Consider the following 25,135-nt stretch of genomic DNA (forward strand, 5'->3'; position numbering starts at 1 on the left):
CTGTGAGTTCAAGACCAGCCTGGTCTACAAGAGCTAGATCCAGGACAGGCTCCAAAACCACAGAGAAACCCTGTCTCGAAAAACCAAAAAAAAAAAAAACAAAAAACAAAAAAACAAAAAAACAAAAGGGGCGGGGGTGGGGGTGGGGAAGCAAGTACTATACTGGGAGTCCTTTTCTCTGCTTTCTGGGGAGCTACAGACCAAGTCACTCCCTCTATGGCACTGGCCCTGCTATGCTGCATTCCTTTGGACTGGCAGCCCAGATAGACCTTCCTTTCTTTTCTTTTCTTTTTTTTTTTCTGTTGATTTTATTGAGCTCCACATTTTTCTCTACTTCCCTCCCTGCTCTTCCCTTCCCCTTCAGTCCTCTCCCATGGTCCCCATGCTCCCAATTTACTCAGGAGATCTTGTCTTTTTCTACTTCCCATGTAGATTAGATCCATGTATATCTCTCTTAGGATCCTTACTGTTGTCTAGGTTCTCTGGATTGCAAATTGTACACTGGTTTTCTCTGCTTTGTGTCTAAAAGCCACTTATGAGTGAGAACATATGATATTTGTCTTTCTGGGTCTGGATTACCTCACTCAATATGTTTTCTACATCCATCCATTTGCCTGCAAACTTCAAGATGTTATTTTTTTCTGTGATATAAAGATGAATACTTTGCATTGGTATGGATCTTGGTTTATTGTTACAAATTTAAGGTCAATTTTGTCATCTATATTTCTACTCTTATTTAAGGTATGTTTAAAAAGCTCATTTAATAATGTAATGTATAATTAAAAATTATGTGTTACTAGATAGTCATTTGTAATAGTCAAACTTGTAGTCATGTTAGTTAGGTTTTCTAGATATATATTTCAGTTAGATAATCTTCAACACTTCAAAGACCTATGACATATGGCATTTAATTTTTTTGTTGTTGTTTTGTTTTTGTTTTTCGAGACAGGGTTTCTCTGTGGTTTTGGAGCCTGTCCTGGTACTAGCTCTTGTAGACCAGGCTGGTCTCAAACTCACAGAGATCCGCCTGCCTCTGCCTCCCGGGTGCTGGGATTAAAGGCGTGCGCCACCACTGCCCGGCCCATTTAATATGTTTTAAGAACTTAGACTTTTCTCAACAGTGAGACATATCTGATTCTGGCAGTACCAATTACTTCAGAGAGGTTGATGGGCATTGAAGAAACTCTTTACGAAATTTGCCTTCAATGTGACAAGGCTAGCCATTTGGGAAAGAAACTGCTCTTGCCTGGGCTGCTTGATGGTATGCTGTATGAACTGGACATGCCGGATCCACAGAAAAGTTGCTGCTGAATTTGCCTAAAGAAGGTAAGACAACCCAGAGAACCTAGACAACAATGAGGACTCTAAGAGAGACATACATGGATCTAATTTACATGGGAAGTAGAAAAAGACAAGATCTCCTGAGTAAATTGGGAGCATGGGGACCATGGGAGAGGGTTGAAGGGGAAGAGAAAGGAAGGGAGGGGAGCAGAGAAAAATGTAGAGCTCAATAAAAATTTTAAAAAAAAGGTGAGACAACCCTTCAGGGTTTCTGCTTCATGAAAGAGTCTGCCAGACATTCTGCAGGACACAGAGGAAAGTGACTAACAAAGTGCCAATGTAGGCAAAATAGTCTTTGAAATTTCCTGCTTCATGGAAAAGTCTGACAGATACTATGGGCCTGTAGGCTGAAGATGGATGCCCCACATTACAGAAGAACCTTGGGTGACTTGACTGTCCAGGCAGTGAGATGTCAGTTCTAGTTTTGGAAGTTGGCTTACAACGTACTTCCTGTTAACTTAGGTAATATTATATCCTTCTGGGGTATTTTGGAGTTGAAGAATAGATAGTTATAGTTTTCCTTAGTTATGATAAAATAAATTAGATATAAAACTTTAGCCTCACAAAGATAGGATAGATGATAGAATATTATCCTTAATTTGCCAAATGTAAATGGACTAAATATTGTAACTATAATTCTTGCTTGATACTGCTTTGTATATGTAATTTTACTATGTTAAAGATAAGATCTTCCTTTTTATTTAGAAATAAAAGGGAAAATGATGTGGGATGTCCTTCTGTATGTATTGCTTTTATTGGTTGATGAACAAAGCTGCTTTGGCCTGTGGCAGGGCAGAATATAGCCAGACTGGAAGAGATAGAGACAGAGAATAGGTGGAGTCAGGGAGATGCCATGTAGCTGCTGAAGGAGAAAGATATCACCAGAACCTTACTAGTAGGCCACAGCCTCATGGTGATACACATATTAATAGAAATGGGTTAATTTAAGATGTAAGAGCTAGCTAGGAATATGCTTAAGCTATTGGTCAAACAGTGTTGTAATTAATATAGTTTCTGTATTATTATGTGGGTTTGGGCGGCCAGGAAATGAAGAAGCATTCTTCACTTACACCCTTCATCCTTTAAATTAATTTTTGTCAGGAATTTTGGTCACAGCCATGAGAAAGCTAACTATTGACAGATGCCTGGAGTACTAAAATAAGTGGAGTTCTGAGACGGGCTGAGGGGAGGCAGCCCGGGTGCATCGTGACCTGGGGAACTGACTGGACCCAAGGGAGAGCATTATGTATGATCTTTATCCTCTTCGCTAGTGGCCACTGCTCCTCTCTAGGCCTCACATCCCTGCCACAGTTCAAGCCCAGGGCTGTATCAGCAGGTGGGGTTCAGAGACAGTGCAGCATTCTTGCTATTATAGTGCAAAGTAAAAAGGTCATTCTCAGGGTCCAGTGGAGCTCTTAGACCAGTAGAAACCACATACCCTTGTTTATGACACTAAGCGATGATGTAGACCAGCAGAGATGATGTTCCCCTTCATTTATGACATTGAGTGATGATGTAGACCAGCAGAGACGATGCTCTCCATCTGTCACCTTCAGCAATGATCACCCATCACTTCCTTCCCTCAGAGGCAGCTCATCTGCTCCGTCCTGGATTAGCATTATTCTTTTTCTCATCCTGACATTTCTACTTGGCTGTTCCTTTTCTTGCCTTGCATGAGTTCTTGCATATTCTTTAAGGTAAGGCATCCAAGCGAAGTAAGTACTGAAAAGAAAAGGGAAAAGAAGCCCCCAACAAAGACATCTCTTGGAAGAGCATCCTTATACAATAAGTTATCAACTATAAAGGATGGTTTCATTTCCACAAAAATGTGTGCCAAAAAATTTACTAGGGTTTAACTTTTAGGGTTTTAATTCTCTATTTCTATTTTTGCCCAAGATACAAACAAACAGTTTGTATAATCACCTTCTTCTCAAGCAATTTAAGTACAAATTTTTCCCTCCCAGTAAGTGACCAAGAACAGCAAATCCAAAATACTCATATTTCAGTTGAAATCAAATAAGATGGAAGAACTTGACAGTCCATCAGCCTCTCCAAAGAAAACACTGCTGTTGGCGTTTTGATGCCCAATCCCTTCACAGATTGTCCTCTAGGGGCTCAAAGGGTAATTTTAGGTTTTCCAAAGTTCAGCTTGTCATCCACAAAACCTCTTCTCCTGTTAGTGCCCTGGTTATGCGCTACACAATCTTCTCCTCTTTCCACAGGACAATTAAGAAACCCTTTCAGTTTCATGAGGAGCAAGGGCTTCAGGAAGTGTTGTCCCACAGGGTCCTGGAAAATGAAACCTAAATGGAAGGAGCAATAGAGCAGAATTAGGGGGGCACAAGTTAACAAAATGAACACAAAACTGCAGCTGATAGCATACAACTAATGGTGTTCGAATTTTTAATGGACTTTTCTTGGATAGGGTCTCACTATGTAACCCTGGCTGGACTGGAACTTGCCATGTGGACCACGTTAGCATTGAACTCACACAGAACAGCCAGTCTCTATTTCTTAGGTGCCAAGATTAAAGATGTGTGTCACCAAACCTAGCTTTGTGGACTTCTGTAATCCAAGTCATGACAATACTAAATGTAACACGTCACAGGCAACTGTCTTAAGTCTGTGCTATAAGACTTTATTGTGACAGGTGGAGAAGGCATGATCGAAGGCGTAAGTCACAAAGCAATCCCACACCATTTCAGAATTATGAATAATAAAAGGGTTATTTAGTTTTTTTCGGCCGCAGTAGCCATCTTTCAGTAACTCGCCAAAATGACAAACACAAAGGAAAAGAGGAGGGGCACTCGCTATATGTTCTCTAGGCCCTTTAGGAAACATGGAGTTGTTCCTTTGGCCACGTACATGCGAATCTACAAGAAGGGCGATATTGTAGACATCAAGGGAATGGGCACTGTTCAAAAAGGAATGCCCCATAAATGTTACTATGGCAAAACCGGAAGAGTCTACAATGTCACCCAGCATGTTGTGGGCATCATTGTAAACAAGCAAGTTAAGGGCAAGATTCTTGCCAAGAGAATTAATGTGTGGATTGAACACATCAAGCACTCGAAGAGCAGAGACAGCTTCCTGAAGCGGGTGAAGGAGAACGACCAGAAGAAAAAGGAAGCCAAAGAGAAGGGCACCTGGGTTCAGCTGAAGCGCCAGCCTGCTCCACCCAGAGAAGCACACTTCGTGAGGACTAACGGGAAGGAGCCTGAGCTGCTGGAGCCCATTCCCTACGAATTCATGGCCTGATGTACAAAAAGAAATAAAAGACCTGGACTATAAAGCTTTTTTCTTAAAAAAAAAATAAAAGGGTTATTTATTTAAGGGGAAAACTTACAGATCACTGTCCTAGACAACAGTCCCCTGAGCGAAGAAGAACAGAGTAAAGTCTAGCAACCAGAAGTGGGAGCTGGAAGCAAGACAGTGAGTGCAGGGCTACGGCTGATTTTTTAAAGCAAAAAAGACCATGTCCAAGTGGGCTGGTATCTTAAAGGCTTTTGGCTGAAGAAGCGGAAGGACCTCCCACAGCATATGATTACAGTGTATTTTACCATTATAATGCCAAATTCATAAATCAAAGTATATAAACATCCATATTTATATATATGAAGATACAAGTGGGTGGAAAGATATCCCATGTTTATGTATTTGAAAATATTAATATTATTTACAATATCTATACTATAATCCTTATTGAAATTCCAGTGTCATTTTTCATGATATAGATAAAGCAATCCTAAATCGCTTAGATATATACACAAACTTCAATAACTGATAAACTCATGAGCATAATGAACAAAGCCAGCGCCTCTACAGTAAATGACCTCCTCACAATATATAAAAAGTACAGAAATAAATCTAAAGGTCGACGGTCAACTGCCTTCACAAAGCTACCAGAGACACAATGGGGAAAGGAAGGCCATTTAAATATACGGTGTTGGTAAATTAGACAGCCACATGCTGAGAAATGAAGTTGGAGCCTTGTCTCATACAACAGACAAAAGCAATTCAAAACTACTAGAAGAAAACATGGTGGAGGAGCACACAACACGAGTCAGGGCAATAGACTTTTAGATTTGATTCTCAAAACACAGGCCACAAAAGCAAAAGTAGACAAATGTGATTATGCAAAATTAAAATCAGCTTGGAGACTAGCCCAGTGGCTGTACTCTGTGCTGTGCTACCCGAGGCTATGGCCCTGTCATTGGAAGAAGTAACTACTAGAGCATACTATGGGCTGTGTTTAGATGGGTTGGTGAGCATGCCTATAATCCCAGTATTTAGGAAACCAAGGCAGGAGAATCATGAGCTTGAGGCCAGTCTGGGTTATGTATTAAACTAAATTAAGATATATATATATATACATATATATATATATGTATATATATATATAGTGCTGAAGTGTTATCTTAGATTTAGAGAGATTGTCTAGCAAGCACAGGCTCTGAGCTCAATCCCCAACATTACAAAATAAAATAGAAATAATATATATATATATGATATTTACTACTTATATGCCTGTGTGTATGATATAATATTTATATATGATATTTAATATATGTGCATATATAATTACATAATTCAAGGCATGCATGCCATGTGTCTTTTCTCTTTGGACTTCCCTTAAGGAAACTTTGAGCCTGAGAGATCAACAGAAGCTCAGCTCCACAGGTAAAGAGATCAGCTCCACAGGTAAAGAGATCAATAGAAGCTCAGCTCCACAGGTAAAGAAGGCTTTGTTCCCTACTGGATGGCACAGCCAGGTGAGCATTCAACTGTGACTTAAAAGCAAGGGCTCGTCAAACCTTTGATAAGCGACATCACTACCTCCATGGTTTTCGGGCTACTTTCTTAGGTGACAAACCACCAGCAATTCGTATTCAGCATCAAGCCCCTCCCCCCACTTTCCCTTCACCCCCAATCCAAACTTTATTAGCCCAAATCGCCTCTCCTAGAACTCTGCCCACTGACCATCCCTGCAGCCAGGTGGACTCCTTAGCAGTCCTCACACTGCCCAGCTGTGCATCTGCCTTGGCCCTTGTATCAGGTGGTCCCTGAATCTGGAAAGGTCTTTTTTTGGCTTATTCTTTTATCTCATTTTTTAAAAAGTTTTTAAATTGATTTTATTGAGCTATACATTTTTCTCCACTCCCTTCCCTTCCTCCCCCCCACCACCACTTCAACCGTCCCCCAAGGCCCTCATGCTCCCAATTTACTCAGGAGAGTTTGTCTTTTCCTACTTCCCATGTAGATTAGATCCATGTATGTCTCTCTTAAGGTCCTCATTGTTGTCTAGGTTCTCTGGGATTGTGTTTTTTGGTTTTTTTTTTTTTTTTTTTGGTTTTTCGAGACAGGGTTTCTCTGTGGTTTTGGAGCCTGTCCTGGAACTAGCTCTTGTAGACCAGGCTGGTCTTGAACTCACAGAGATCCGCCTGCCTCTGCCTCCCAAGTGCTGGGATTAAAGGCAAGCGCCACCACCGCCCGGCTGGGATTGTGAACTATAGGCTGGTTTTCTTTGTTTTTATCTCTTGAGTCTTCCTCTAAGGACTGACACCTACCCCGCCCCCCTCTCCCAATTACACCTGGGCTCTTCACACTGCCTCTGCATCTCAAAACCCAAATAATGTGCCCACCAGGTACAGTGCTGATCGCTAGCCTCCGCCACTAGTGTCTCATCTTCACAGGGAAGGTTTGGGTTTTGTTACTCATCTGTCCTCTCCTTGGGACTATGGCAGTGTTTGGTACACCACATACTTCAGCTAAATTCTGAAGATGGGACAAAAAGACAACATGGTGGCTGAGAGCACTGATGGCTCCAAATGGAGCAGCGACGAGTACACAGCCCATCTCTGTTTCAGCCAAGCACAAATCCTGGCATTGCACGGACCCTTGAGGTTCCGTCAGCCAAAACACTGAGGGAATCAGCAAATGCCTCCCATTCACTGTAACAGTGATCACCCAGGGAAGCCATCCGGAGGGGGCGATGGTGCCTCTCACCTACGGGCAAAGGCTGTGGCCACACCTACTTGAAAACCACAAAGGCAAGTGTAAAGGGAGAAGAATATGAAGTGTCAAGGTGAAAACACAAGTTCTATGGAAACTCCCATGTAGTGAAAGAGAAACCCAGCCTGCAAGTCATGGTATTCTGCTCTTCCATAACAGCTACAAATCAAACAGAAGATGACAAACTCCCTTCTTTGCCCCCGTTCTCTTCTCTCCTCCTCTAGAGAAACCAGGACTGTACCGTCTATTGGGATGACATCTCCAAGCCCGCGCTGCACCTCCCGTCACCCAGCTTTGGTCATCCCTTACTATACCTGAATATGTTGGTGGCTGGGGTGGTTTCCGTGTTAAACTCGGCCACTGGGACTCCCCTGGAGGCCACCTGAGGGGCAAACATGGCAGCTGGGTAGACCACAGAGGATGTTCCCACCTACAAGGCAATTGGACAATGAGTGCCATTAGGTGAGATGAAAGGGGAGGGAAACTTACTCAGGCCGGGGCGTGGATGGGGGTGTGTGAGGAAAGCCCAGCCAGATGACAGAACTGCAATGCAGGGACAGGTAAAAGCCATGACCTGCCTTTGGTGTTTGGCCAATCACTGGAAGTGGGGAAGAGCCATGTGACACAAAAGGACAGTTAATTACATAAGTAGACAACGAAGCAAAGAAATGGCCCAAAGGACAATACTAGGGGTCCCTTTGGTTTTGGTCTTTGAAGTTGTGCAAATGATTCACGTTTTCTGTCTACAGTTGGGAATAATCATTGTTAATATTCTGACGTGCACACACACCCTTCACAGTCATGGAAAGGCCACAGCACATGCTGCAAACCGAGCTTTCTCACTAGTGACCACCACGACCACAGAGGCAGCACCCAACATGGGCTGTACACAGTTAACACAGAACGGCGATATCCCCAGCACAAAGTGCCTCTGCTTTTAAAGACGTATTAGAGTAACTGTGAACTCTGCATGCTTTTTCTAGTTAATTCCACCTTTAGGGACTGTGTCCTAAGGAAACTGCTTGAGGAACATGCTAAGATTCCCATCTACATGTGTTCATGCAACATTGCTTCAAATACCAAAATCTGAAACAGCCTAAGTTGGACCTAGAGTACAGACCTGTAATCCTAGAGGTAGAGGCAGGAGGATGAAGAATTCAAGTCTGGCTTTGGCTATATAGTGATACATGATACTCTCCTGGGCTACGTTAGACGCTATTCAAAAAACAACCTGCAACAACCCAAATGTCCTGTAATAGAGGATTTTCTCACTATATCATGTAGTAATATTTCATTTATATTTTAATAAATAAAGCTTGCCTGAAGATCAGAGAGTAAAACAGCCCCACTGGTCAGCCTTACACACCAGGCAGTGATGACCCACACCTTTAATCCCAGTAGCCACACTAGTTGCCATAGAAACCGGGAAATGCATGCCTTTAATCCCAGAACTAGAGAGGATTATAAAACAGGAGGAGACAGCTCTCAGACACAGTCTCATTCTGAGATTCCTGAAGGCAGAATCGCCACTTCAGAATGAGGTTAAGGTAAGAGCCTGTGGCTGATTGTTTTGCTTTTCAGGCCTTCAGGTTGAACCCCGATTTCTCTCTCTGAGTTTTTATTAATGGTGCTTCATTATCATGTGTGTACTAGAAAATCATACAGTAAACTAAAAGATGTGGCAGCTTTGGATATATTGGCATGGGATATGACAACTGAATTATTTATTATATGAATAAAACAGTCTCAAGACAGAATGTGTATTATGTGTATATGATTCAAACCATTCCATACATATATATATATATATATGTATGGAATGGTTTGAATCAGAAGTGGTCAACTTTTTGTGGAAAGAGCCATATATTAAAATTGTTAGGTTCTGTAGGCCATCTGCTCTCTGCCAAAAGACTCAACTCCTGGTCTAGAAGAAAACATCAAAATGCTACCAGTGATTATCTCCAGATTGTATAATGTGGTGGTTTCTAATTTCCTTCTTAGGTTTTGATTCTTTCATAGTTTATCAATGACATTTAATAATGAGCATGTATTATATTTAAAATCTAGGCTTAGGGCTGGCAAGATAGTCCAGCTGGTAAAGGAGCTTGCTGAAAAAGCCTGGTGAGCCAAGTGTGTCTCTTAGAACCCATGCAAAGGTGGAAGGAGAGAGCTGACTCTACAGCAGTGACCTCTGACCTCCACGTGCGGCACACTCGCACACAGGCATCATGCATACAAATGTGACAGATAAATAAAAAACTCTGATGCTTCCCCGATGGTGTTATGATAGTCTATTTATTACATCTCTAAATTTATACTGCTCTATAAAAGCATGTTCCTTTTGTTACTTTGTGGGGGAAGTGAGGCTTTTAAAGATGCTCAGAACATGGCCGTGCATAGCTTCATCCTTTAAGATAGGTCTTGGGGCTGGAGAGATGATTAAGAACAGTTGCTGCTCTGCCAGGAGACCCAGAATTAGTTCCCAGCACCCATGCCGGGTGGCTCGCAATTATGTGGAACTCGAGGAGATCCAAAGCCCCTGGCCTCTGAGGACGCTGAGCTCAGGTGCACATACCCACACCTAAACATAATTCAAAATAAGGAAACCAATCTTTTAAAAAGATTACTTCTTGGTTTTCTCTGCAGGACACTATGAGACTTCTAATCAAATCTGTGGAATAGTCCTTTACACTGTATGAATATATGTTACAGTGATTGGTTTAATAAAGAAGTTGACAGGTAGAGGTTAGGTGGGACTTGCAGACAAAAAGAGAGTGTGAAAAGGAAGAAGAGAGGAGTCTCAGAATCTCCAGGAGATGCAGAGAGAAGATGAACTTGCCATAGTGAGAAAAGATACTAAGTCACGTAGGAGAGTGTAGAGAAGAAATGTGTGTTAATTTAAAATGGAAGAGTTAGCTAGTAATAAGCTTGAGCTATCGGCTGAGCATTTATAATTAATAATAGGTCTCAGTGTGGTTATTTGGGAACTGTCTGGTGGGAAAGAAAAGTCCACCTATACACATCTTTCAGGGGAAGAAGAGGGGAAAGAGTGAAGGAGAAAAGGTGGAAGAGAAGTGGAAGGACAGGAAGAAGGGAGGAAGACGGCAGCCAGAAGACACTCCACCTCGGTCTTTCCAGGTCCTGAAGACTAGGGATGGGCATGACCTACCACTAGACACAGGTCACAGAGGGCGAGCTCTCTGTCCACCTCCTCCAGAACAGCAGGATCCAGGTTTTCTCCAAACCACACCACATGAGGTCGCAGCAAGCCACCGCATCCGGCCTCCTCACACCTGGAAGAATATCACCCTTGAATCAGCTCTAACTGCTGGGGCCAGGATTACCCAGGATCCTAGGAAAGCTGGGCTGCTATTCAGGCCAGGAGATGGGAACTTGCCCTGGATGTGGGGCACTCAGGTGACTTTGCCCTACTCGGTCCTTATCTTGTCTTCATCTACTGAGCTGTGTAGACACTGTTTCCGCTAAGCTTGGCTTGCTAGCTCTAAAAAATTGTTTCTCTCCCCTTGGTGCACTCATTGGCACAAACACACTCCCATTGCCCAGAACTGGGCACAATGGCAGCCGCAGAGCTGCCGCAACCCGAACCACCTGTTTCCACCAGTGAGCTGGCTCCTGCGGTTTCTCACAGATCACGTCTTTCCTGAGACTGGCCTATGGCCAAGTTTCTCGCTCTTCTCCCCCTCACCCTGCCTCTTGCTGGAACCCAGCGCTCTGTGCCCAGTAGAGCAGGCACAGATGGTCTCCCCAGCTTCTTTCTGACTTTTGACTTTGAGACACTTTTGTTAAATTGTCACAGCTGACCTTGAACTCACTTGTGGGTCAAGCTAACCGTGAACTTGTGATCCTCCTGACTCAACCTTCCAGCCTAGTCTACAGAGTGAGTTCCAGGACAGCCAGGATTAGACAGATAAATCTTGCTGGAGTGGGGGATTCCTCTTCATTCACTCCCTATTACCTCTAGGTAATATAGTCTAGGTTTATGTTCTAAAATCTTCTGCCTACTATATCAGCTTTATCTTATTAAGGAAATGTCTAGAATCTCTAATCTTTTCTATTGTAACTTCAGAATTTATTAATGAAAAGCCTTATTTAAAAAAGATGAAGAAAAGAAAAAGAAAGAAATGAAAAGGGTCTATGGTTAAAATAAACCAAAGAAGTATCAATACAGCATAATCACTTTTAGGAAGAACTGATTCAGGGCTGGAGGAATGGCTCATAGTGAAGAGCATACTGCTTTTTCAGAGGACCCTCACTAGTCTAGGGGGTCAGAATCATCTGGGAATTCCTTGATTCACAAGGGAATCCAAATGCCTCTGACCGCCAAGGGTACTGCATTCAGAAATACATACCCACATGCAGGCACACACACATAGACAAAGTTTTAAAAATTAAACCTTTTTTTGGTTTTTAGAGATAATAGAGACAGGGTCTCAATATGTAGCTTAAACTGTCCTGGAACTCACTCTGTAGACCAGGTTGTCCTAGAATTCACAGAGGCCCACCTGCCTTTGCCTCTCCAGTGCTGGGATTAAGGATGTAGGCTCACACTTTGCTGTTTTGTGTATGTGCATATGTGCACACGTGACTGATGCTCTTGCCGATGCATGTGTGTATGTGGAGGTCGCTGTTTTGGCTAGACTGGCTATCCAGCAAGTCCGGAGAATCTGTCTGTCAGCATGGGTTTCCAGACACTCATGGCTAAGCCCAGCTTTTCTGTGGGTCTTGAGATTCCACATTTAGGTTCTTATGTTTGCCTAGCAAGCACTTTACCCACTGAACAGCTTCCAGCCCCCCAAGAAACACCCTTTGGAAGCACTGTTTCAATGCCGGGTTTTTGGAAATCAGACATTCAAAGCTGGGCAGTGGTGGTACACGCCTTTAATCCCAGCACTCGGGAGGCAGAGTCAGGAGGATCTCTGTGAGCTGGAGGCCAGCCTGGTCTACAAGAGCTAGCTCTAGGACAGCTAGGACTGTTACACAGAGAAACCCTGTCTCAAAAAACAAAACAACAAAAAAAACCCCAGACATTTAAAAAATCTAATGTACTTTACAGCATACAAAATTATATTTTAATTGTTTTAGATTTATTTATTCTGTGTGACGGGTGTTTTGACTTATTTAAGTATGTGCCCCATAAGCATGCAGTGCCCTAGGAAGCCAAAGAGGGCATCAGATTCCCTGGAACTGGGGTTACAGGCAATCGTGAGCTGCCATGTAGGTGCTGGGAATTGAACCCAGGTCCTCTGAAGTCAGTGCTCTTAACTGCTGAGCCATCTCTCCAGTCCCATTTTTTTCCCTGTAATTTCACCCTTGCAAGACCTTTGCCACCTCCTCAGTCTTGGAAGGTATTTCGTCTTTGGTCCTTTCACCCAGAGGTCAGGGCTGTTTGTTGCATTTGGACATTTCAAAGGCATCTCACATACACACAAAGAGTTGAGATTTTGATTTCTAGTTTTTCTTTTCTGCAACCTTGAACACCCGCTACACATCCATTTTTCTTACTTACCGGGGAAGTTTGTCAACTGGGATTCTGGCGTCCTGGGTCTCTGGTTCTGGAGCCCTAAAGTAAATAGCAAGAAAGAGAAGGAAGAACATGACATAGTCATTTGTGTTGTGCCTGGCAGTATATGGTACCAAACCTGCTCACGCATGCTAACTTAGAAGGCTTATAGAAGCATGGACCCTAAACACTGACCATTGGCTTTGCTTCAAGAGGGAATTTGTGTAGTGGAGAGTCTCAATGGGGCGTTTAATGCTTCTCCAATGAAATTATGTTAGCTTTTTACTTCGATAAGTTTATAGTGTTCTGAAATGGTCCAGAAGAATTTTTTTCTCAGTAGTTTCCTTAATTTTTCCTACTTATAACACTAATACACATTCATCTTAAAAATGTTGGGAAATTCCCAATGATATGAATGAGAAATAAAAATTACCAAAAATCTCTCCGTTCCTTACAGTAACAGTTAGTCCTTTCTGGTATTTTCTTGTGATGTTTTAGCTAATATACAAATACATGAAAATGGAATGTGAATTTGTATAAATAAAATTTGGGGATCAGATCACACAGCAAATACTCTGGCATCTGATAGCTTTTCCTTAGCATGGTAAATTATGAATCAAATATTTCTTTCATCAGATATCTGTACAGTGTCTAGTCTTATGCATTAGAAAGACCCACGAGAATCTTCAGTGAATATTTAATTTCCTCACATTCACGTCCTGTTCAAGGGGAAATGACATGTATTCTGCAGCACGATGTAATTACCCTTTTCCTGCTAACGCTGGACAAATCGGACTCTTGTAGTTCTCAGCGACATTGCCGCATGAGGTGCACCGAGTTTTAAACAAGGTCCCTGAAAGAAAAGACGCGTGTCAGCTTGATGGATTTGACAGTCACGTAGCATATACACTTCCGGGCATGTCTGTGAAGATGTTTCCAGAGTTACTGATCTGAGAGAGGAAGGCCAGGCTGGAGCAATAGCTCAATGGTTAAGAGCACTTGACGGGCTTACAGAGGAGGCAAGGTGGATTTCCAGCACCCTCTTCTGGGCTCCAGAGGCACCAGGCACACATACAGGGCACACATACACACATATAAAGCAAACGGCTCCTTCAGGTCTTAGCTCCATTATGACCAAATTAATTAAGAAGAAACTGCAGTATAGCCAAGAAGGGGCCACAGCCATAGGCAGCCAATTCGCTGCACATACTTCACCCATTGAGGGCCCAAGGATAAAACAGTTGTGATCCAGCCGGGCAGTGGTGGTGCACGCCTTTAATCCCAGCACGTGGGAGGCAGAGACAAGCAGATTTCTGTGAGTTCGAGGCCAGCCTGGTCTACAAAGTGAGTTCCAGGGCAGCCAAGACTGTTACACAGAGAAACCCTGTCTCGAGAAACCAAAAAAGAAAAAAGAAAGAAAGAAAGAAAGAAAGAAAGAAAAAAGGTTGTCATTCATTCAGAACACAGTAGAGGTTGCTACTGTCTGAAGCAGGCAACTCCAATTCTTACAAGCTATCCAAGTTGTGTGACTGTGTGAGCTGTGGCGTTTCAACCTCAGGTGGTCAGGAATTGAGCTCATGAAGTTTCAAAGGCCCAAATACTCCTACCACTACTTAGACCTGTTGATGCTGACCCATGACCTCCACCAAAGTCCATGTAAAGAGCTGACTTTAGAAAGACAAAAGAAAAAACATCTGGGAAAAATAAAATCATACAAAATAAATAAAATATTTAAAAAAGAAAAAAACTTTCGAAAGAGGGAGGATGATCCACCTTAAATACAAGTGGGAGCACCCCAGAGGCAGGGGTCATGAACTAAATAAAAAGGGGGGCACACATGGGTCTCTGAGTTTGGGGCCAGCCTGATCTTAGTGAGTTCTAGTACAGCCAGGGCTACATAGTGTGTGTGTGTGTGTGTGTGTGTGTAGCACACAGAGAAGCACTAGTTCAACTCTCTGCTTCCTGAGTGCAGCTGCAATATGACCAGACCCTTTCACAGTGAGCCAAAATAATCCACGCTTACTGTGTCACCTAAAACCATGATCCCAAGCAAACCACCTTTCTCTGAAGTTGTTTTTGCCAAGTATTTAGTCACAGTGAGAAAAAAGTAACTATTTTAGGGATTTTTTTTTTTTGGACAGGGTCTTCACTGCCCTGATACGGCATAGACATGGGGTCTTCACGGCACCTGTATAGCACAGATATGGGGGTCTTCACTGCACTGGTACAAAACAGACAACATGGGTGGGCTGATTCTCAACTTGTTCACATGGAAATGCATTCCTTGGGTTTGAGCTTTGTAGACACCAATTCTAACGGCCTTGGACAGAACACCACCCAGCAAGGAAGCCAAAGGGACCCAAGACAAACTCCTGGACCTTACAAACAGGGTGGGCTTGTAACAGAACAGGGCCTGGGCCAACACCTCTCTCAGGCTCTAGGGTGGAGCAGGATGGCTTCGAGGGCAAATTCCCTAGTGAGGACAAAGGATAAATAAATAAACACCCCCAGGAGGTTGAAGTCACACTGGCCACGTCAATCCGGCTGAAGCCACAGTGGTCCTGGCACCCAGACCTTTCCTTTCTCCTCCCCTCTCTGGGTAGCAGTTCACAGCACAGCCTACTCCCACAGGTGGCCCAGGAGCAGGGCTTGTGGCTGTGTACACAGTGATTCTCCAGTGTACAGGACACCAGTAACACCCAATACTGTGCAGTGGAGGCTTTGGGAGAAATGCAGGTTTTGTTTTGGTGTTCAAGTAGAACCTGTTTAACTGAAACCCAAGGGTGTTGACATACTCCATACTAGCAGATTACAGGACACAACAAGGGAGGGATGCCAGGGGGGTAAGACATTCCTTGCTGCCAGCAGGAGCTGTTTGGGTACTATCAGGCACCAGCGTGTTCCCCCGGAAGTGCCACAACGTCCTCCGGGAGGGACAGGTGTGAGGAGGTGCGTAGGGTGGAGAGGCTGTTTTAAAATCTGGTCTCCAGCAGGGGTGGTGGTGGCGCACGCCTTTAATCCCAGCACTCAGGAGGCAGAGGCAGACAGATCTCTGTGAGTTAGAGGCCAGTCTGCTCTACAGAGTGAGTTCCAGGACAGCCATGGCTACACACAGAGAAACCCTGTCTTGTAAAAAACAACGAAAATAAATCTGGCCTGCCTCACCGTGGATTTCCAGCAGGTTCTTGGTGCCAGCCTTGCGGTGCAGCTCATCGATGTTCTGAGTGATGACTACAACCCGTCGGCCCTGGTCACGTAGCCGGGCTTCACACTGGGCAATGGCCAGGTGCCCGGGATTGGGTTCCTTGCTCTTCATGACCTCCCTCCGGTAGTGGTAGAACTCCCACACCTGTGATGGGTTGCGGGCAAAGGCCTGTGGAGTCGCCAGGTCCTGAGGGGAGAGGCAGAAGTCAGGGAGGGACCTGTGGAGGTGGTGAGGGGCCGCTGTAGGTCTGGCTAGATTGTGTGGCACCGGCCTAGATCCCAGTCCTGGGACTAACCCAGGACTTAGACGGCCACTTCCCTACTGATGAGACTTTCGTCGGTCTTGCACTCCCTTTTGGAGGTGAAGTGTGTGTGTGTGTGTGTGTGTGTGTGTGTGTGTGTTTCATGCTTCATGCACATGAGTATGTAGATATGCACATGTATGCGTGAGTAGTCAGGAATCAGAGGAGGATGTCTTCCTGGTGCTTCTGCCTTATTCCCTTGAGACACGATCTCTCAGAGAACTAGAAGCTTGTCGTTTAGGCTAGGTTGGCAAGACAGGAAGATCCGGCAGGACAGGAAGCTTCTAGGATCTTCCTGTCTCCACTTTCCAGTGTTGGGGTTTCGAGCCTACAGGTATACTCAGCTCTTCACGTGCATGCTGGGAGTCAAACTCAGGTTCCCATGCTTGATGCTTGGACAGCAAGTGCTCTCACGCACTAAACCCATCCCCTTGGCCCCAAATTTGCTATCATCGTCATCATAGAGACTGTGTTGACACCAAAGCCAAGAGGACAAAATGGTGACTGCCAAATTCAAACACTGCCCTTGGGCTTCAGGTATATATGTGGATGCTCAATCAACCGCCATAATAGCTTCATTCGGAAAAGCCTGTGGTAGTCCGGAAGCGTGACTCACCTGAGCTTGCCATTTTCTCCAATAACCTCCTGCTCCTCTGAAAGTTGGAACCCCGCTCTCCGCACTAACGCCAGCCCCTGAGATGATGGCTATGTGCTTGGCGTTTGCAAAACACTTCCGGAAATCTGCCATATCTAAACAGAAAATAAACCCGTGTCAATCCAGAGTACCAGCGGGACACTTAGATTCCACACCAATTGTCTATGGCATGAAACTTGAATAAAATTACACTGTAAGATACTCCAATAGGGGCCGAAGAGATGGCTCAGCAATCAAGAGCACTTGTCACTCTTACAGAGGGCTGGCGTTCAATTCCCAGCACCTACCTGGTACTTCACAACCATCTCTAACTCCAGTTCCAGATATTTCTGGTGCCCTCTTCTAACCTTTGTGGGCATGAGGCACATGCATGCACACATATAGGCAAACACTCGTACACATTAAATAAACAAATCTTCAAAAACTGAAAGATTTAAGATATCTATTCCAATAAGAAGTATTCCTCAGGGCTGATGAGATGTCTCAAATAAATAAGGTTTAAAAAATATTCCCTGTACCATGGAGACATCATCGTGCACACTTGGTATGTGGGTGTATGGTATCTCAAGGAAATGAGGGCTCTGGGCACACACCTAGCAAGGCATCTCAGCTCCATGTTCCGGCCCACTGTGTGATCTGAAGGGCTTACACTCTATACTCGGTTCCGTGGGTTGCTTGGCATGCATGATGCTCTTACCTTAGAGCACGGTCGTGCAAATGTAACAGGGTTGATGGAGCCAGAGTTCTCGTGGAAAGTCAAGACAAAGAAAGCCTCTGTGCTGACGCCCACCAGACAACCTGACCTGAGGCCCACCAGACAACCTGACCTGAGGTCCACCAGACACCAAGCATCTAAAATTCTCCTCGTGCTGTAACAGCGTAAACGAATGCAGACAGATTGTAAAAATATATACAGCTTTAATGGAGAAATAGACTTACAGAACCACCGTTCCAGTGGAGACCAGGAAAGCAGAAGCAGTAGCTGGGAGCATGCTCGCCAAATTTATAGGCAAACATTAGCCCGAGGCGAACATGCCCCCTAAGGGGCGGGACTTATCCCTATATCTCCCCTTTTTGTCTAAATAAGACAGAACTAAACTGAATACAATAATAACAAATAATAAATATAACAAACAATATTGAGAATCAAAAGTTTTGCTAAACATTTTATCTCAAGGAGTCTAAATAATGTAGAGAGTAACTACAATTATATAATCTTCAACTCTGTCAAAGATCTGAGAAAGGAATAAATATTACTTAACAAACGAGATATATCCAAAATGTGCAACAATTGACAGAGACAACTGACTACCTGGGCAATCACCCAAAGTCTCGTTTGCAATGTTGAGTCAACCAACTTTGGCTAAGGCTTAACATAATTGACATACCATTATTAAAGGCATGGAACTTTCTTAGAACTATCCTACCCTGTCTTGGCAGGATAAGACAATCCTGTTTCATTGTTAGAAGTTGAGGTATGGGCTTTTCTTAACCCAAAGGCCAGTTCTGCCAAGAAGACAAGCTCCCAGTGGAGTGTCTTTGGTGCTCAATGTTCTCTCAGGAATAGAGAGGTATTGCCAGGAGCAATTGTGTCTCACTATCACGAAACTCTGAATTATATTAAAGGCCATTTTCTACAGCTCTTTGAAGAGGCTGAAGATTATCTATCTATACTGAGTATAATCTCTATATATCTAAAGAACCTGATTATTCTTGAAATTTAACCATCATTTTACTTTCACAGGATCCCCCAGAAAGAACGTCGCCCCCATGACAGCTGAAAGTAATTCTAGAGGATGACGTCCCCTCTCCCAGTAAAGTTTGCCCCTGGGTTTAGGGACATCATTTAGGGGTTGGGAGGTTGGGGGAGGAATTTTATAAGCTCAGGGATCATTTTGAAAAAAAAAAAGGGAATGATGGGACAATAGATTTATAATTGTGAGTTACTGTTTTTAGACAAATATATTGATATCGATTCTTGTATATTGATACAAAGTTAAATTATATTGACTATTGTATGCATGCATGTTTCTACCTCTGTTTAAAACATTTTTTTATGTATGTTGGGATTAAAGGTGTGTACTACCACACCCAACAACTCTCTTCCTTTTTTTTTTACTTTAAGAACTGCAACTTTTAGCCTGCACATATTTTTTTTAATATTTTTTATTTATTTATTATGTATACAATTTTCTGTCTGTGTGTATGCCTGAAGGCCAGAAGAGGGCGCCAGACCTCTTTACAGATGGTTGTGAGCCACCATGTGGTTGCTGGGAATCGAACTCGGGTCCTTTGGAAGAGCAGGCAATGCTCTTAACCACTGAGCCATCTCTCCAGCCCCCCCTGCACATATTTTTAACACACTGTAAATCATTTAAAAGTTTTCTTTTTTCTTTGAATCTTTCTTTTACTGTATATGTCTCTTTTTTGACCACATGAGTCTTTAATTTATCAAGCAATATCAGTAGGACTAAAGCCGTGGCTTTGACGGCTGGATCCAGCCCATTCCTTAGCTTTCCAGCCTCATGGCTGAGGTACTGGCTGTAGCCATGTTTACTGCCACAACTCTATGGCATTTCAAGGTCTCTGCCTGCAAGCGAGCTTCAGCAGCCTGTGCTTGCAAACCTCACGAACCGCCTGCGTAAAAGAGTCAGAGTTTGCCCTGGCAGGACAGCCCAGAAAGCCAGCATTTTTAAACGGCGCAGCTTTTTTCCTGCTACTGCTAAAAACCGAAAAGCACGCTTTCAGCTTTTTGTCAACACCGTTTAAGTGTTTCGTGGCAGGACCTCTTAATGAGCTTCAGGGTTTTGCAGCTGAAGCTGAGTCAGGAAGCCTCTCTTAGATGAGAGCGCTTGCTTGCCTCTAGCAAGCAGAGTAGACCCGAGAAATTGTTGCTACCAAGAAAACATGCTTTACTCTTTCCCAAGCTTTCTCAGGCTTTCAGTGGATTCAGTTGTCCACACGTCTGGGCACCGTTCTGTAGTAATAGGAGACATGCTGAATCTTTCCCGGTAAGACCAGTGCTACACAATTTATTAGAGATGGGTTGATCGGGATATCAGAATTAGCCAGTAAGGGCTAGAGCTAATGGGCCAAGTAATGTTTAAATGAATACAATTTGTGCGTTGTTATCTCGGGGCATAAACTAGCCAGGCAGCCGGGGTGCTAGGGACGCAGCCCCGCCGCTCCTTATTACTACATCGTGCTCACTTGCCCTGTGAAAATCATGCTACAGCTTCCTTAGCACCGTGACCGACGTAGGCATTTCTAAGGATGACTTACTTGAACTTGGACGAGCCATGGTGAGGCAGATCTTGCTTCGCGGGGAGGCTGGAGGCTTCAGTCCACAACACAGCTGGGAAATGAATTGGCCGGGAAGGATCTGGAGCGGTCGCATCAGGGTTTCTTTGAAGTACTGCTTCTCCAGCAGGCTTTAGAAGAGTTACAAAATGACTTAGAAACAATCATAAAACATTTAAATACGCAGCATTCTTTGTTTCCTTAGAGGAGTTATTACTGTATATAAGTATAAACATTTTGCTACTTGATTCAAGATAACTAGTCCTAAGTGGAAAATCTCATAAATATACTCAACCAGCAGAACACTGTTAGTCCAGCCTACTTCAAATGTGCTCGCAACACCGCTTAATGTGAAATCTGTTAGAATAAAGATCAAACATATTATGGTTTCTAATTTTATTTTATTTTTTGGGTTTTTTTTTTTTTAGACAGAGTCTAGTTACATATTACAGGGTTGGAACTTAAGAGGAACTTATTTTGACAGTGTGTGCATTGTACCACAGTAAACCCCAACTAGAAATCAGAGGCAAAAATACTGACATTTCTAGGGTAACCTGTCTCTGTAGAGTAGAGACACCTCACAGGAAGCCTGGGATGCTCAAACTGGAAAGGTGGGAAAATGGGGCCAGAATGGATATCTGAGTCTGGCGAAGGAAGAAGAAGATTGACACAGGGGCTCATGCTATATATACCCCAAACTGGCTTAGGACTCACCGTGCAGTCCAGGCTGGCCTGGAATCCATGACAATTCTGTTTCAACTTTATAATAGCCAGGATTACAGATGTGAGTCACCAAGCTCAGGTTTCATTGTTACTTGTCTTATATCACACACACACAAAAAAATCAATTAGAAATGGATTAAAGACTTAAGCCCATCACCTGAACCTGACACGCCAAGAGAAAAAGAGATGGAAGTCCTGACATGGCCTGGGCAGTGGTTTCTTAGCTAGAGTTAAACATGGGTGATAGAAGCAGAAACAGACAAACAGGCTGATAAAGGAATCAGTCATTTATACAGTGGGAGAAAATACTTCAAACCATACAGTTGAAAGATGCTAATGTCTAAACTCTATGGAGGGCGGCTGGAGAGATGGCTCAGCAGTTAAGAGCACTGACTGCTCTTCCGGGGAACCAGAGTTTGACTCCTAGCATCCATATGGTGGCTCACAACTGTCTATAATTCCAGTTCTAGAGAATTCAACATCCTCTTCTGGCCTCCTTGGACATCATACACGTGGTATATAGAAATATATGCAGGCAAAACACCCATACACATAAAGTTAAAAAAATAAATCTCAAAAAAATTGTAAGTAATTTAAATAAAATACATGGAGGGCTGGTGATATGACTCAGAGGGTAAAGGCATTTGCCACCAAGCCTGAAGACCTGAGTTCAATCCCTGGTGATAAAAGGAGAGAACCAACTCCTGCAAATTGTCCTCTGATCTCCACACGAGTGCCATGTCATGTTCCTGTACATAACACACAAACACACACACACACACACGTATTTACATATATAAAATATATTTATATATTTTTAAACTGAGTTGCAAGAAAGCAGGCTAGCTTTAGAAATGAGCAGAGTTCCCGGATGGGTATTTCTCACAAGAAGATATTGAGGCAAAGAAAATTAAATCACAATGAACTATCACCTTAGCTCTGCTGGCGTGGCTTTTATCACAAGGACCAAAGCTAATGTTAACAAGGATGTGGAGGAAATGTCAGCACAGCCATTCTGGAAAACAACATGGAGATTCCTCAAAAATTCAAACCAGAATTACCATGCATTCTAGCAAGCTTGTTATAAAGGGATTGGAGGTCAGTATGTGGGAGAGGCATCTGCACTTGAATGCTAAATTTCGTGTTATCCACATGGAAACAATCTAGGTGTTAATCAACAGAGGAATAAATTAAATGTAGCCCATGCATATGTAAGGCAATATTAAAAGAAAGGATTCGTTACCAGGGGCCCGGTGTAGGGGACAATATGGGGCACGTAGATGTTTGTCAAGGGGCACAGACTCTGGGCAAGAGAGAATAGGTTTTGCTGGTCTAGTGCCCAGCACAGTAACCATAGTAGATAATGGTGGAATGCACGTTTCAAAATTTTGAAACAAGAAAACTGGAAATGTTCTTACCACTAAAAAATAGTAAGATGGTAGACACGTTGATTAGCTTGACTTACTCCTATTATATATAATACGTATATCAAAACACCCCATCGCACCCCAGAAATACACACATTATCTTTTATCGACTGAAATGCAGGAGTTTTAAGTCATGGCATAGAATATATGGCAACTGTATTGGCAGAAACGTTCACAGGTTGTCAGATAAGACTCTTTGGACACCAAAAGCTCCACAATCGAGATCAATACACCAGTCCCAGACTTTGACGCGGACTGGCTCCACTAGCACCCGCTCCTGTCAAGCCTACCTGGCATTAAAACCTAAGAAGGAGTACAGCCTAGGACCCAACCTCTCCCAACACGTGCGTGCGGGGCTTCCAGCCCCCCACCTTCTGAGGGTTTTCCTCCAACCTCGTTGCCGCTGATCGCTCCAGATCTCCCATCTTCACAGAGCTGAAAACCGCCTCCACTCCCCATCCCCCGCCCTAACCTCCACACCACTCGCAAAACTTCGGGGCACCATCCTCCGGCTGCTGGCTTGGCCTTAACCTTTCCCCATTTCTCTGTTGCCATGATCATCAAATCCTACGGGCTCTACCTCTCTACCTTCAGACTGTGTCGCCATCCTCTGCTTTCTGCACTTCCTTCGCCACCACAACAGCCTGCCCCTGTCACCTTAGCCAAAGTGCCCTTCCTCCAGGTCACCGCCTTCCGGGGCCCGGTTGCTCCCAGGAGTTTCCGCCACCCATCCTGTCGCTGGCGTCCCTACCGACGCCCGGCTGCGCATGCGCGGGGTGGGGCGCGCAGAGCCAGGACAAAGCTAGGACCCCCCCAAGTCAGGCCTCAGACTCACCTGCAGGAGGTGGTGGGGACAGAGCAGGCAGGAGAGGCCGCGGGGCGGAGCGCTCGGCATCCTAGTGTTCTGCCCCGGCTGCAGCGGCCCCTGCCGGAGACCCGGGGCCCGGGCCAGCCTTTGGCTCAGCTTTTCTTTGCGGGTTTCCATGGGACCAGGAGTCAGGGGAAGATGGGGGAACTTGCTTGCTTCTTTGTGACCTTCCAAGGTTCGTTCCACTTCCCAGACAGGTCGTGAACTACCGCCTGCTCTGTTGCCTCCTTTAGCACACTGGGGGACGACAGTTTCAGTACAGAATCGTTTCCCTTGAATTTCTGTGGCAAACCCTGGCGAGTCGGTTTCAGGCTAGCCCAACCTCTCTAACCTGAGAGGCTGTGTTTCACTGCTGCTGGTACCACGATCCACCGGCTTTACGGACTTCTCTGCCTTTCTAAGATACTGGTGATGGACCAGAAAGGGAAATAATATGAGAACTTGGGAGCAAATTGGTTCACGTTTATCTTTCTCTTTCCCAGCTTAAACCTCAAATGCCCCGTTGGCGAGACATTCTGCCCACTTTGAAGTCCCCCTTCAGACCTTAAGATCTATCAGTACCCCAGAGACTTGCAGAAAAAGAAAATGAAGCAGGTTTTCATATCTGGCTGTTAACATCGGGCTGCTGTTGTTTTTCTAGTCGAATGCACAGTGTTTGCCTGGCGCCGGGTACTTATGATCAAATCAAGCGTGTGGATGGATTTAAATCTTCCCTGTCATCTGATGAAATGGATTTTGTTGTCTTCACTGCACAGCTGAGCAAACTGAGGCCCAGGAAAGTCAAGCAACTAACTGTCCAAGGCACAAAGCTTTTGATTCGTGGGTTTGAGATTTGGACCTAAGTGTGGCAATAGGGCACAGGTGACAGGTATCAAGGTTACCATGAAAGAAGCCAGTTGGCAGACAGACTGTAAAGCCCTCCCCACCAGGGTTTCATGCAACATAACAGAGAGGGCCAGGACTATTGAAACGACCCATAAAGGCTCACTACCCTAGTGGCTGGAGGCTGTTAAGAGTCTCCACCCTTTTCCACCTCTCTAGACTATTCAGTACTTGGAGAAGTTCCTCTTCTTAGTAAACTGTCTCTGCTAACACTGTCCATGTGACCCCGTACCCTTTGTCCTGAGACATGAGACCCTGGAATCCCAGCTGGTGACCTCTGAACTCATCTATGGCCTACAGTGCTCCAGAGACAGGTGTTGTGGGATATTTGTACACTGTGTGAAGACGTGTTGCTGCGATTGGTGTAATAAGAAGCAAAATGGCCAATAGCTAGGCAGGAGAGATTAGGCGGGACTTCCAGGTGAAGAGAGGAAGTCAGAGGGACCAATCTAGGTGCACAAGCGGTGCCAACCAATACAGAACAAGTTGGACATAAGGAACAGAGGAAAGATAATGGAGCTAAGGCAACTGAGTCATGTGATAGAATGTAGGTTAATAGAAATAGGTTATAAGTTATAAGAGCTACTTAGAAAAAAAAGTCTAGATTAAGGTCAAGCTTTCATAATTAAAAGTTTCCATGTCATTATTTGTGGGCTTGTGGTCCAGATGAGAAAGCTTACCACATCCACACCACTACCTATGATGCCTGGGCAAAGTATTGTATTCCAATACTTTTATTTTTTTTCTTTTGCTGTTGGGAATATTGAACCCTGGATTGAACCTCCTGCTCGGCAAACTCTCTACCACTGAGCTACCTCTCCAGCCTTTTTGTTGCTTTTCATGCTTATGACAGTGACCACCATATGTTAATCCTTCACTCTCGATACTTGGAGGACTGGG

At 44.1% G+C, this 25,135-nt stretch overlaps 1 protein-coding gene across 7 annotated transcripts; it reads right to left on the bottom strand.

Annotated features, from left to right (window-relative positions):
• Positions 1 to 2,344: 2,344 nt before the first annotated feature.
• Positions 2,345 to 23,393, bottom strand: Sirt5 (sirtuin 5). 7 transcript variants are annotated; one of them, XM_041632751.1, is made up of 10 exons: positions 23,143 to 23,236; positions 21,991 to 22,073; positions 20,318 to 20,466; positions 16,997 to 17,130; positions 16,040 to 16,265; positions 13,640 to 13,727; positions 12,881 to 12,934; positions 10,523 to 10,646; positions 7,668 to 7,783; positions 2,345 to 3,644 (listed from the first exon to the last, which is right to left on the bottom strand). In XM_041632751.1, exons 3-10 carry the CDS (start codon positions 20,430 to 20,432, stop codon positions 3,569 to 3,571), a joined length of 933 nt encoding a protein of 310 aa, XP_041488685.1. In that variant the 5' UTR covers positions 20,433 to 20,466; positions 21,991 to 22,073; positions 23,143 to 23,236; the 3' UTR covers positions 2,345 to 3,568. The 7 variants fall into 7 exon arrangements, with proteins under 7 accessions (XP_041488685.1, XP_041488684.1, XP_041488681.1 ...); XM_041632750.1 differs by having other exon boundaries at positions 23,074 to 23,225; XM_041632747.1 differs by lacking the exon at positions 23,143 to 23,236 and adding an exon at positions 22,879 to 22,894.
• Between the last annotated feature and the right edge of the window lie 1,742 nt (positions 23,394 to 25,135).

The sequence above is a fragment of the Microtus oregoni genome, unplaced genomic scaffold (assembly GCF_018167655.1).
Source record: "Microtus oregoni isolate MIOR12 unplaced genomic scaffold, Mior012 000042F_ref0000377, whole genome shotgun sequence".
In the NCBI taxonomy this organism is placed as follows: Eukaryota; Metazoa; Chordata; class Mammalia; order Rodentia; family Cricetidae; genus Microtus; species Microtus oregoni.

Coding starts and splice junctions, on each gene's coding strand:
- Sirt5 (XM_041632746.1), bottom strand. CDS start 20,432: ATGCGACCGCTCCAGATCCTTCCCGGCCAATTCATTTCCCAGCTGTGT. Junction 13,728..16,039: donor GAACCTGCTGGAAATCCACG/GTGAGGCAGGCC, acceptor CTTTTCTTTCAG/GGACCTTGTTTAAAACTCGG. Junction 10,647..12,880: donor CCAGTTGACAAACTTCCCCG/GTAAGTAAGAAA, acceptor ATATTCTTCCAG/GTGTGAGGAGGCCGGATGCG.